This window comes from Leiobunum rupestre, chromosome 7, assembly GCF_980474605.1.
Source record: "Leiobunum rupestre chromosome 7, qqLeiRupe1.1.hap1, whole genome shotgun sequence".
Classification (NCBI taxonomy): Eukaryota; Metazoa; Arthropoda; class Arachnida; order Opiliones; family Sclerosomatidae; genus Leiobunum; species Leiobunum rupestre.
In genome coordinates, this window is record NC_143390.1 from 29,965,263 (window position 1) to 29,979,735 (window position 14,473).

Below are 14,473 nucleotides of genomic sequence, written 5' to 3' on the forward strand. Positions count from 1 at the left end.
ACGATTTGACTACCCACCCACTCGACACATAAATACATCATTAAAATGTTTTTTAATCATTTTCAAATGTAATACGATGTGATCTTTATCTTAATCAACACATTTAAGTAAAAGTTTAAATACATTTAAGTTTATAAAACCAAGACCCAAAAAATTTTAAATACTTAAAATTTTAAAATTTTGCTCAAATTTCTTTGAAGAACATGGCGTCACGCATAAAATTTAATTGACCCGAGTGTGAGTTGAGAGTAGTTTCGGCGCAGCCCCAACAGAAAAACTCCATTAGTTACGCGTATTACGATAGAATCGATATTTTTAGTAATAGTCCTAATAAGTGAAGTAGTTATTTTTCGAGTTGAGATTTGAAGAAAAACCAACCAAAATATTCCAATAATTTATTCAAATATATACGAGGCATATTAGAAAGAGGAAGGAGCGACCGAAAACGACATTTCGAGGATTTGACGGCCAAAGATTTCGCGGCTCCAGGAGAGTTGAACGAGTCGGCGCTTTAGAGGCGAGGAGTTTAGAATTACGCGCGCTAACCGGGAGGGGGTGGGACGAGTCCTGAAGAGGGGGGGGGGGGGTAGAAGTACAACTCCGAGTGGTGGATGGGGCTACGAAACCGGATGTAGTGTTAGAAGGGAGAAGACAGCGACGCTACCAGAATCTTCTTGGCCAAAGGAAAAGCGGCGAGAAGATCGATACAATTTTACGCGTCGACCTTTCCAGAGCTCTAGCACCGCGCGCTAGCTCTCTCTCTCTCTCCGCTATAGTTGCCCGTACTTTCTCCTTCCTCGCTTTCCATTCTCAGCCACAGCGTCGCTTCCAGGGCCAACAGGTAGAAGGATAAAGGCAACCCACACCCGGGAATATTTATACCAGTTCTCTCCGTCTTCTCCGATTCCCGCTCTTCCTTCCCGTAATAGAGAGGCAGAATCCGTGACTCTCCCGCGTCGGGCAATCATTCCAATCGAAGCTATTATAGATTGGGGGTTCGACGAAGGCCAAGTCGCCCTGATTATCCCGCCGAGCCGCCAACGATATATCAAAAATGCTAAACTGACCGCGAAGAATCTTCGCGCGGAAGAAATGGAGGCACGTTCTCAAATAAAAGAGGGTGAGTTTTCTTTTCGCACCGACAATCGTAGGCCTATCTCCGTCTTTCCATTTACTAGCTACAATCCTACTTCGCGCGTAAATAGGAATACGTACTACGAAACCTTTATGGCGGATTTTTTCCCAAATTTTTGCGTTATTTATTTCAGTAAAAATAGTCCTTTTCGCGGTTAAATTACGGTACCCTTATTTAACTTTTCTCGTTTTAATTATCTTTTAGATTAAAATAAAAATGTAATATTTAAGAATATTGACGATGGCGGAGGGATCGAAATCGGAGCACCGGCGACAAACGTCTACAGGCCGGGACTGCGAGGTGGGTCTGACCAACGTCTCCGATAAAGAAATGACCAAAGCGGTAGCGGAGGATGACGCGAATAAGAACGAGCAGCCCGCGACCAAACACCAGAGTGTCAACGTCAAGGCGCAAGCCGTCCTGGTTGCCGGCGTGGTCAATCCGAACGTCATATCGCCTTCCAAATTGTGGAATGTGGCGACGGTCAGGGGAAAGGTGACGGACCGATGTCTCTGGAGCGTCTGCAAGGCCATGACGCTCGGAGTCTTCCTCATCGCGACGGGAGCCGGAATGGCCACTTTAGGTAAGTAGACCCGCGTGTTGACCGAGATAAGAAAGTTAATGTCTTTGCTTATGTAAATGAAATGGCACCCGTTAAAGGTAGATAAATGAGTCGAGGAAACCGGTCTATCTTATACTTTTACGAAGATCGTAAAAACAAAAGGCGAAAATTTATTCAAATTTGAGGGAAACTTGCCTGGCCGTAGCTCTATCCGGGTGCGTCATACGCAAAAACGTTTTTGAAAGTTAGAAGCGAATGTCATTCTTTATAAAACGTTTTTCCGGAGCTTACCTCGATAAGAGAAGTTGTCAAAAATATTTCAAACGGAGTATTATATAAAAGTGTCATTACTCAAACTTCGCGAAGGTTACTACTCCGACCGACTGTCGACCGTGTCGGAAAAAAGGGGAAACGAAACTGTGATGGTCAAGAACGAGAAGAGAGATTCCCAGCTTAACATCCTGACCTACTTTGGCCCGGTTGTCATGGGAGTCGGGGGCTTTATCATCGTGGCCGCCTGCGTCATGACTTTCGAGGCTAGAGACACCGCTTCTAAAATTGTGCCAGTTTGGTTTCGAAAGAATAGACCGCAAGTACGATATTTAAGAAACTGGATCATTTATTCTCTTTCCAAAAATTTGATCATAAAAAATAACAAACAAACAGGTGGTTCCGAGTTCGAGCGCTTGTAGCAACGCGTCGGTTCCGTCGAGTCGGACATCTTGGGAGCGATTCTTGGTCAGAAAGAACTTGTCGGGAATTCGGAACCAGAACAAGTCTCAAGCGTCGGAAAAGCGTCAATCCTCCCAGCACAAAGAGTTTCGGAATTCCGTTAACGATTCGCTCATCAACTTCGGCAAATTTCTGCAGTCAAGCATGGAGTCTGGGAAGCTCAGTCCAGTCGCCCCTAGGTAAGAAATTTAGATGTATTAACCCGTTGCGTTATAGTTGTCGATGGAAGTGTTACTTTCTAAAACGGTATTAGTGGTGGAAACAGGACGATGGTCAAGTCACTACGAAAGTGCCCTTCGGAACCGGATCTCCTCCGCGCCGTGGTGCTGACCAAGAGACCGTCGACTTGTAGAGGAGCCGACGCCTACAACCCCGAAGCGGAGAAACTGCTGAAACCGGAACAATCTGACACCAACAAGAATCTTCTAGCTCCGCCGAATATGTTTCGAGGCGCTTCGCCGTTACCTGACCGTCCTTCTTTAGCTGGCCAGAGGCTTTTTCGACAAGCTGTGTCTGTAGACTACCAAGGCGGTGAGGCACTATAAAATACGTCCCATTATCACTCTGATTATAAATCCTTTTCAGAATTCGCCAGCCTCTCTAGTAGTCAACAAAATCCCTCCAGCGTCGAGAATGGACTTCGAGTAGCCGCTGGTCCAGATGTTGCCATTCAAACCAAATACGACTCTAACAACTCGATGGCCATGGATCTTTACCTTCCGCAAGGGTCGTTCACTTTAAAAGTCAAGGACGAGAAGCGGGTTCAAGCCGGTGGAACTTCACCAGCGGCCGGTGGTCATCACGGTGTAGGGGTCAGAAGTTCCAGCAACGCCTCGTCGGCATCCGGAGCGAAGAGCACGCCTTCCGGGAGTCGAAGACACACGCCTCAATCCAGCTTCGACAGAACCCTCAAGTCGATAAGCAGGGATTCGAGCCGAAGTAGCGGCGGAGGGTACCGTACGCCTCAACAGTCCATCAGCAGAAACAACAGCGGAACCCGGAGTCCGCTGACGCACACTCCACCTTCTTTGAGCCGAAATAACAGCGGGGCTACCGCGGGACACTCGCAATCAATCAGCAGGACCAACAGCGGGACCAGAAGCCCCCACACGCCTCCTACCCTCAGTAGGAACAACAGCGGGGCAACGCCGGACATTAATACGCGCGGAAACGCTCGTCTTCCCCATTCACCGAACTGGTTACAGCAAGACGTCAAGAACTTTTCTCGGTTCGAAAGCCTCAGTCAAGATGAGAGCGAATCGGTCGCGAATCGCGTCAGAACCGATTCTACCGGTAGCAATAGTTCGCGTAGTAAAAACCTGAACAGCCGTAGGGCTACGGAACCGGTAGATGACTCCGACGATCCCAAGGACCAGGACGGACTGAGTATCGCCTCTAGAAGACACCCTTTCGTTAGACAGCGAGCTTTGGAAAATAAAGCGGAAACCGAATCGTAATCGATTACGAAACGACCGAGCACTCTGATAGAAATTTTAAAAATCTCGAAATGATTCGAGCTGTAGGAAAAGCTTCTTTGGTTTGTTACGGAGTCGCGAACGGGTCTAGCTCTATTTCCGAGTTATACAATATCTCGCTGTTATTTTTAGAAACGTGTGATTATATTGAATATAAAAAGGGAGATAATTCGTATATTTAAAATAACTGGCGCGCTAATCAAGCTAGTTTGTACCGAGGTGTTAAAAGGTCACCGATAATTAAGCCATATTCTGTCAAGCTACTGAGGTATGCCGGCTTTTCACGTGAGACTAGAGGTCTAGAGTTCAAAGCGTTTATAAAGATTTTGCATTTAAAATAATTTCTTACAATCTTAGACGTAGTGTTGTAATAACGAAACCGATAGAATCAACAGATTCAAATATATATGAAACCAACATCACCTTTAAACCTTTCGAAGCTAAATCCAATTTCTTCGTTAACCGCCCAGCACCAGCTAGCTTGATACGGAGATCGTAGACGAAACCATTTAGTTGGGTTGAGTTTGAATCAATACAATTCACGCAGAAACACAATCACAATCGAAGTACAATCGCCATTCTTTTTAGAGGTGCCAAATGCCACGTTGACTGTCATTTCCAAGCCCCTCAATCTCTCTATATATTACTCGCAAGGTGTTACTATTATCAAAAGTGTCATATAAAATAAATCGTTGAAGCGTTTCAAAAATATACCGTGGTTCTTCCAAGCTCAATTATAGGCCTGTTATATACGTAAACGATATTTTATCCAACCCTTCTACCGCAAAAATTATTTTTCAAATCAATATACAATGCTGTATTTAATTTTCATTTTATAATATACTGTTATTCACTATATCTGTTTCTATACCGTATTAAAGTCTTCTACCGAATGAAATTTTACTTTAGTTATTCGAGAGCTTATGTCAACAAATGAAATTTGTATACGATAAATTTGTAAATCGTATACCATTAACTGGTTTAAACAAGTACAAGAATTAAGTGAGGCATGCACCGCTTCTGGAGTGAGGGAGTAGTAGATTTTATACTATGCTCCTCTTGGGATTTGCTTAAGGGGGAAGATTACAGTAAAAGCCTCTTTTTCGTTCAAGCTGAACGTTTCTGTTTTAACAATTACATAATTGAATTATCTTTTTCTTATTAGGCTGAACCTTCCTCTAGTACTTAAAATAATTTTGATAATTCTAATATTAATGGTTAACGAGATATAAGGTCCTAACTACTAAAGGGTAGTTTGGGCGCTTGCCCAACTTGTTTAGCTCCGGGGGTCCGAATTAAAACGTAATAACTTAATTATTTTTAAATTTTAAATTATCAAAATTATTATAAGCACTAAACAAGAGGCTGTTCTACACTTAAATATTAATTTTATATGTTAAAATACAAAATTACAAGAGTTCAGCTTGAAATAAAGCGAAAGTAGACAATGGCCACTGTAGTCTTCCCCCTTAAATGTAGGTGTTTTCTACTATTATGCTGGACTCGGTTTATCTTCCACTAAAAAGGTAAACAAACCTAGGTTACTCGATTAACCTCACTCGTAAATTTAGTTTTACGATACAAATAAAACAGTATTCGTGACCGAAAACTATCGCTACGCCCCCTTTGGTTCGCCATTGAAACCTAGATAGGTAGCGGCTAAAGCAGACGCTATTAGTTTTTCCTCATCGTTATTCGTAACTTTGATTTCATAAATAATGATACTTGCATTTTAGTATAATTTTTGCATCGTTTGCTTATATTTTGATAAGTTTATTTATGGAAAAACGTTCTTATGACTTTTTAATTTGTCTGTAGCAGACGCTAGATCATAGGCTCTATCTCGGAGTAGCTAGCGCTGTTACCCCACCTACATGTAGACTCGTTTCGGTCACGAATAGTAATAGGCCTTTCCATAAAATAAAGTGGTATTCTTTTTTACTGTTATTTCCATACTTCTACAATGCTTCCTCAGCTCTCCCACTAAAGAGAGCTAGTGAATTTGTTCATAGGTTTGACTTCACAATCTCAAGCGAATTTATGGAAAGGCCTATTGAAGTACTAATAAGGTTTCTTAAATAGACTGGTTATTCTATTAAAGAAACCTTGGTACTAATTAACGGCGAATAACCTCCATGTTATGTAGTAATATCATATGAAACATAAACGCTGATAAGTATAATATTTCCATAGAACATACAAAAATAAACCCAAAAAAGGTAAATTCTTATCATCTTTTACCATGGAAACAAATTATCGTGATCGCCAGGCACGAGCTAAACAATAGATGGTACGTCAAAGCCACAAACGCGAGAGGAATTGTGCAGGTTTTCAAAATCCGCTTCTCTAACTTCCGTTTCTATTCTATGAAGTTGATGACGAGTATTTTGTCAGGAAGTTGGAAGTGACGTAATTTCCGTCATATCCCGTGAACAAGGTTTCGTTAAAAAAAATAGTTTTACGGCATACTTATGTTACATATGGTATAGGGGGAAAAGTATGACACGAAACGATATCGGTTAATGGTGTAGTGGAAACTCGTAACCAGAAAACCACCATGCAATTTCCGTTAATTTTACTTTCGGCGCGCGCCGATTTTTGTTGTTGAGGTACTGTTAGCATAAGTACTGACCACAAAATTCGTCCAAATTTGTCCCGAATGTTTCAAATAATTCTTTGAATATAACCTGCTAAAACCACGAAAATTATAGGGATTACCTCATGAAACGACCATAACTAGTACCGAAAATGTCGAAGCCATAGGGCGCGCAGCGACTTGGGGAACCCTTCGGTGGCGACAGAAATACTGAAGATTATATTCCCTTTAAGAATATCTGTTTTGTTGTAAGGGCATTTTGCTTTTGAATGCTCCAAACCAGTGGCGTAGAAACGTTTCCGAAGTTGGGGGGGGGGGCGATAAGAAAAGAAATTGAAACCCAAAAATAGACCAGATTGTTTTTCATTTGGAATTTTTTTACATGGATTTAAATTGATAATTAAAGGGAACATAACCTGCAAGGCAATCTTTATGGAAGACCCCTTCGATTTTTCAAGTTTCCCTCTACAGTGGCGCCAAATTTTTTTAAAGCCAAAGGCAAGAGCGGCCAGAGCTGCAAACGTTGGTGTTCCACACCAAATACCTGAGGTTATATACCCTTTAACAGAAAAATAAACTTCAGTAAGTTTATTTTGATACCAAACCAATATTTATTAAGAAAATTCAGGATAGTAGTTTAATATTTGATCTATTAAGCCGTTTCTACCTTTGTTTCATAAGTTTTAATTTTACACTGAGCATAAAGTTGAAGGGGCAATTACAATAGGGCTCCACCCCCAACAAATTCTTTGGGACGGTCAGTTTCTGCTGATGGACTGTTGAGGCGTATGGTACACTCCTCACTATTCCGGCTCGAATACCTGTTTATCGATTTGAGGGTTTCTACGCCACTTGGATCAAGTTAATGTTACACGTGACTGTTGTATATTGGCGTAGGCCAAATATACTTCTCTATAAAGATCGCGAAAGTCGAAATAATAATTGTTTTTTAATCTGTGTATAAATAGAACCGCTGTTATCAGAAAGGGGTTTTTTCTATCTCGATGCTTTAAACTTGTAGGCAGCATAGACTGACAGCAGTGAACGAACAAATTTTAAAGCTGTAGTGGCATTGCCAAGAACTGTTTATTACATCGATATATACACAGTTTAAAAAACATTCAATTTAATAAATTCACTGATAAAAAATAAAGAGATATTAAGAGTTTTTTAAGCGCCCAAGAAGTCATAAGACGCTTTGTTTCAAGGTGAACAATACAAGTTGGCCAGCCAAAATATACCTCTCCTCGGAAGAATTGTCCCTAGTGGTATTAATTTCTCGAGATAACCCTTAAAGATATATCTCCGCAATTTAGAGTTATTTGTTAAAAATATTAACCCATTTCTATCCCGCCCGGTATAAAATTTTTATTATAATTAAAATAATTGAGACGAAACGACCAATTTTAATTTATTCAGAATATCATAAGTTAAGTAGTTACAACAGTAAGTTAGACGTACTATAACAATGCACAATTGAATTAAACCCTTTTACAGAACAAGTTTATCAGTTAAATATAATACGAAGCAAATTTTAATGAAAGAAATATCTACAGAGGCTTTTTGGAATTACTCGCTTACGAAATACTTGCCGCATCTTTAACGCTCATTTTATTTCAACACTCGCCCTTGATGAAGATACCGTAGATATCTGGTAGTGGACGACTCGTTCACTTCCTGTTGACGTTGTGACGCATACCACATGAAAAAGACCAATGCCGTCCAATTTCCAATATCATATAATGACTCGCACACCCAAGAAATCATTGACTGCGTTAGAAATCGTAGATATCCAAATATCCACACCAAATGTATTTACAAGAAGCAAAAACCTTACCATCAACAAAGCACAGAGAGCCACTTGACTAACCGCCAGCTCTTAAAGCAATTAACGTTAAATTATCTCCTTTGAATTAACAGAACTATATATAGGTCGTTAAGAAAGTGGACCACCCACAGGGTCTACCCTTTAACCCTCTAATCTCGGCTGACTGCGCTAAAACAAGATTTAACCTTTAAAAAATACCAGATTAGGCCTTCATAAATTCATTAATAAAAAAAGACTTTATTACCTATTATGCTTACGATGCCTGTCTTAATTTCAGTGAATCTAAGCAGCTATCGGTGGTTCTGTGGTAGAGCGCTCGACTGCCAAGCCGAATGGTCTGGGTTCGAAACCTGGGTGGCGCATTTGTTTTTAATCAATAGAGAAACGCTAAATTAGAATTTCTTCGATGCAATAATTTCAATTTCAATTCTATTTCAATTAAACCAAAATTTCGTACTCTATTAAATACGCTTCCGATAAAGCTGAAGGTCTAATTTTCAATAAGGCGTAACAAGTGTCGGTGGTTCTGTGGTAGAACGTCCGCCTGTCAATCAGGAGGTCTCGGGTTCAAATCCCGCCCGATGCGATCGCAAATTGATACTAAGACGAATACCGTGTACAACTGGTGGAAACCCTGCCATTGGACGTTGAGAGGTAGCATTACACTCAGCACTCGGTCCGTCCCAAAGTCATTAAGAAGAAGTTGGAGAGAAAACGCCCATATAAACACAACAGACTCAACATGCACAACCATCAGAACACAAACACAACAAATTCAACACTCACAACCTACGCATAAACATTACAAAAACGTAATACAACAACCCGTCAGCGAAAAAACACCATCCAAACCAAACCGCAAATGCATCCGTTAACGCTCACCGTCACACGGTGGTTTTGCCAACCCTTTGAGAAACTGCGTACGCAGTGATTACACTTTGCACCGAAAATGCGAACGCGTTCGCAGTCCTGACAGACAGACAGACCCACCCACAGACCCACAGACAGACACGGTCGTTGTATAACCCCTCCTAGGGGACTTTATCCCCTCGGAGAGGTAAAAATCTTTATCGTTAACATCTCATGAGTTCTTTAAACGTAATCATTAATCATGGTGTCAGATTAAAACGCAGAATTCCAGACAATCCACCAGTAGTCTATCTTGAATGCCGTAATCAGTACAGAATTCCATTCTATCAAGCCTAACCACGGATATCAGTGTGCAGAAGCAGCTCCGGCTACGATGTCCGCTACGTTCCATGTCCATCCGTCGGAGCCGTTACCTAGCCCGGGGATTGGACAACTTGGATACGCCGATTTGATCTGGGCTAAGTAAAGGTTCTGGATCCGAGCAGGCCAACGCTCTAGTCTATTTCCTCACGGGTCCGCAAGCAGAAATGGTCAACGAATCATTCAAGTTTACCAGAGAAGAAGAATGCAACTACGATGTAGTCTTACAACGCTTCGAGAGCCATTATGTGGTGATAAAGAACCGTACCTACGAACGAGCCAAGTCCAACTCGAGAACCCAACAAGAGGGAGAATGTATGGAAGATTTTATCACAGCTCTACACACGCTAGCCAAGCATTGTGAATAGGGCAACTTGCACTATGAGATGAAATGCGATCGCATCGTCGTTGACAAGAAACTGTCTAAGAGCCTAACACTAGAGAAAGCTGTCACCATGACAAAACAGAATGAGCTAGTTAAACGTCAGCAAAAAGAGGTTCATCCTCAAACAGACCAGGTTACCATGGATAGACTGCAAGCACGGAAGTTCAAATCAACGTCCTGGACACAATCCAGGACAGAGAGGAAAGAGTCCATCAAAGTAACACTCAATGGAAGATTCGAATGAACCAACTAGTCAAGACGGAGGCCAGAGATATGGATCGTCTAGTTTTCACAAACGAGATAAATGTCGAGTGCAAGACGCAACCATAGAAATCTTTCAGGATAGAATGCTACCGTCTGTGGCGGGACCGGATGCAAGTTGAACTGGGACCTTTCAGCCAATAAGAGGCGATTGAGCGGTTCAGCTACGCTCGACGCGCCAAGCTCGGGAAAACTTTAAGCTTAACAAATTGAAAATATGAAATTGATTTGAAATGACCCCTTCCACCTACTTCGTCTTTGGCCTATCTTGATTACAGAGAGTGAATCAATAATATTTTTACATTTATATGATATATATAGCCATAGCTAGACAAACACACAGCACAATAACCAAACAATAAAACAGGTGAAGTAATTTTTTTATTAATTCCTATAAATATAATTAACCTTTGTCACTTAAATTAAATTGGTGTTCCAAATAACGGTTTTCATTGAATACACAATCTTTATTATGATTGACAATAAAATACCACTAAAAGACCAACAAAAAATAAATAGGCTGGAGTGTTTATAGCAACCACACTTTGATGTTGTCATTTTAAAGTCTCTTGTTTGACTACGTTGACACAATGTATTCATGGTTTAACAACTCTCATCTGGTGACCAGATAAATTGGTCTTCATGTCTTACAAGTAAGGGGCTTAGATCCGTTGAGAAGATACTGTGTTATCCTTTAACCAAAGACAACATGTTCTTACTCCCACTCGCCGACAAGGGGATGATATCTCTTCGCTTTTAGACCTTGTTATAACTTTTGATAGGGATTCCATTAATGACCTTCCCCACCTTCAAGCTTCCCTCCCTTGATAAGTGCGATCATGATGCTCTCACATTCTCTTTAGATCTCACTTGTTCCCTTCCAGTTTCCCCCCTCACCGTCTGAACGCTATTCGTAATCGTGGAAACTATGATTTATTTCGCGCTGACCTGTTTGCAAAAGATTGGTCAGTTGTCCACAATGCCCTGACCTCAGACGAAATATTTCATATATTTTTAATTTACGTAACGGAAGCCAGGGATCTCCATTATACCCACTAAGCGTTCGGGACTTATGAGGGAGCTCAGATGGATAAAGGAACCTAAAAAACTAATCGGAGACCAGCCTTCTGCTTTTCGGGTTTTCAGAGCTTCTCCATCTTCTGACAATAAACACGAATTTGCAAGAAAACGTAACTTACTTACTAAACACATTTGCTCTGCCAAATATCGGTACGAAGCCCGTTAGATTGAGGAAATTCCTAGTAACCTCAAGGCACTTTATTCGCATGTTTACCGTTCCCTTAAACCCAAATCTTATCTTGTGGTAGAAGAGAACTCGGGGGGGGGGGGATAATTCATGATCCGGTTGAGGCACTTAACGATTTATTTAAATCCGTTCTCACCAGTGAGCATCATTTCGAGGCCGTGTTTCTGGGTGACCTTTTCTCTGGGATTGATCACCTTGACCCCCGAACCGTGACCTAAATCCCCTAGACCTTGGCCTATCCTTCATTTGAGGGTTCAGCCATTTTAGCATTCACACTACTAGCTATCTTCATTCGCTCTATTCCGTCAGGTCATCTTCCAGTCTTATGGAAGCGAGCTAATGTCTGACAGAAGACTATTGGGTCCTGGCAGAAAGGAGATACGACGTCCCGGAATGATAAAAGCCCAGCTTACGTATCAAGGCCGCACGGTGAATGAAACTCTTTACGTAATACCAAATCTTGAAACGCCACTTTTAAGCCTCGAAGCGAGACAAGAGCTAAAAATCATTGCGATAATAGACGCCGTAGAAGTAAACGCCGAGAAAACAACGGAAATCCTCAAACTTGACCAAAATAGGAAAATAATAGATCTAAATTAGCCCAATTTTAAAGTTTTGTAAAAATTATATAAAAATAAACTAAATTCGACCAACTATCTCAAAATTGTTTCAAATATATATTATTTTTTTCAAAATTGAAAAAAATTATAAAAATCAATAGTTTCGATCCAAAACTATCAAAATTGATAGGAATTGATGGAAATTTATTTATATAGATAAATTGCTTTTTTTTAATTATTTTTCTAATTTGGAAAATAATAGATCAAAATTAGCAAAATCTTTAAATTTTGTAAAAAAAAGTATACAAAATTAAAAAAATCAGTAGTTTCGATCAAAAACCGTATTAATTTCCAAACTATATCCGTAGATGTTTTGGTTCTAAAAGTTCTAAAATATTATTTACTTGATAAATAATAAATAAAATTGGGTAAAAACCTTTTAAAAATTAAATATTTGGATTAAATAAACCTTGGAAAATAAGTTATTTGTAATAAAATTGGGTGAAATTCATTAACAATTATTTATATCAAATCAAATTGGGTTAAATTCATTAAGTTGGGTGAAATAAAGAAATTACGCTAAAATTGACCCAAATTGCGAGAAAAATAAAAAAAATATTAAAATTGGGTAAAATAAAGAGATTTCGCGAAAAATGACCCAAATTGAGTAAAATAAAGAATAGTCGCCAAATGACAGCGATTTTGACGATTTTGGGCTTGTATAGGTAATTTTGCATGTCTACAATTAAATACGGATGAAAGCGATCAAATTTGGGTAAAACCGATAAATATTAGTTACCTCAAGTAAAATTGGGAATAATTATTAATTATTTCAAATAAAATTCTGTAAACGCGTAAATATTTCAATTGAACTTGAGTAAACCATCGAATAAGTTACTTTTTAATAAATTCACAATTGTTAGTAAAAAATCATGTTGGTTGGTAGAAAACGGAAATGACGAACTAATTTCTTTCCTATATAGTCTTGTAGTACTGTATATAAATATGTTTGGGTAAATATAACGTACTTAAAAAGGTAAAATATGAGAAAACAATGATTAGAAAAACCGAGAAACGTTTAATAACAACGAATAAAACAATTTTGTATTACACTGGTTCTTAAAATAATCAATAATAATAATAATAATAATTTAAAAAAATTTGCTAATTTTGATCTATTATTTTCCAAATTTGGAAAATAATTAAAAAAAAACAATTTATCTATATAAATAAATTTCCATCAATTCGTATCAATTTTGATCGTTTTGGATCGAAACTATTGATTTTGATAATTTTTCAGTGTTATTATAATTTCTCAATTTTGAAAAAAAAATATTTGAAACACTTTTGAGATAGTTGGTCGAATTTAGTTCATTTTTATATAATTTTTACAAAACTTTAAAATTGGGCTAATTTAGACCTATTATTTTAAAGTTTTGGTCAAGTTTGACCAAATTGACCAAAATAAAAACTTTGTTTTTCAAAAAATCGCAATTTATCTATACATTAATCCAATTATATACAACTTATAAATTTCCGTCAATTCCTATGAATTTTGATCGAAACTACTGTTTTTGATCAATATTTTTTCAATTTTATATTTTAATCAATTTTGAAATATTTTTTTCAATGTTTGTATTTTTTTATTTTTTTATAACATTTTTTCCAATTTAAGCCATATCGGTTCATTTTCACCCATTTCATATTAATCAAAATGTGATCGATTTTGATTTTTTCGTCAATTTTTAACAATTTTTTTATAATTTTGGTATTTTAAATTTTTTTAAATTGTTTTAAAATTTTTCACAGAGTCAAAATCCCATGTTATTTTCTATAGGAAAACTTCCATATTATGTTTTCAAAAACAATTTTCGTTGCCATGGCAAAACCGTTGCCCATTGAATAAATTCCCTTTTATTTAGGATTTTTCAAGTTACATGAAGGTCTACCAATCCCCCGAGTTTGAACAAAATCGGTGTGTAACACCTCGGGTCGTCTCCTTGTCAGTAGACGCTTGAGATCTTTTGGATTTTCAGGTTTCGGAAACTTTATGATCGCATCGATCTTCTGCGTGTCTGCTACAATTTCGTCTGCATCGATGACGTGGCCGAAGAAGTTTTTGGCTTTGTTTAAAGTAATCGTCATTATCTGTTTGATTCTTTCCCCAATTCAGGATATCGTCTTGGATATTCTTCGCGCCTCTAATTCCTTCCAGGTATTCTAGTATTCTTCGTTTAAAATGCTCCGAATGGCTTTATAAAGGTGGTGAGAGGTGCCGTATCAGGGTCGAAGGGTATGTGTAGTTGACCGCTGGTATCTGGAATAATTATCTCTTGAGATATTTGTTTGGTTCAATGAAGTCTATGCGAATTCTAACTTAACTTTCTGACTTTCGAACGACGACCAAAGGAGCGCACCAATCCGTCGGTTCTTCAATCGGCC

The 14,473-nt window shown here is 38.9% G+C and overlaps 1 protein-coding gene across 1 annotated transcript; it reads left to right on the forward strand.

Moving 5' to 3' along the window:
- Positions 1 to 1,107: 1,107 nt before the first annotated feature.
- Positions 1,108 to 4,716, forward strand: LOC149936014 (uncharacterized). The gene is made up of 6 exons (XM_090181116.1): positions 1,108 to 1,120; positions 1,366 to 1,718; positions 2,064 to 2,290; positions 2,364 to 2,608; positions 2,683 to 2,960; positions 3,015 to 4,716. The coding sequence occupies exons 2-6, from the start codon at positions 1,376 to 1,378 to the stop codon at positions 3,884 to 3,886; spliced, it is 1,965 nt and encodes a 654-aa protein (XP_090037242.1). The 5' UTR covers positions 1,108 to 1,120; positions 1,366 to 1,375; the 3' UTR covers positions 3,887 to 4,716.
- The last annotated feature ends 9,757 nt before the right edge of the window (positions 4,717 to 14,473 follow it).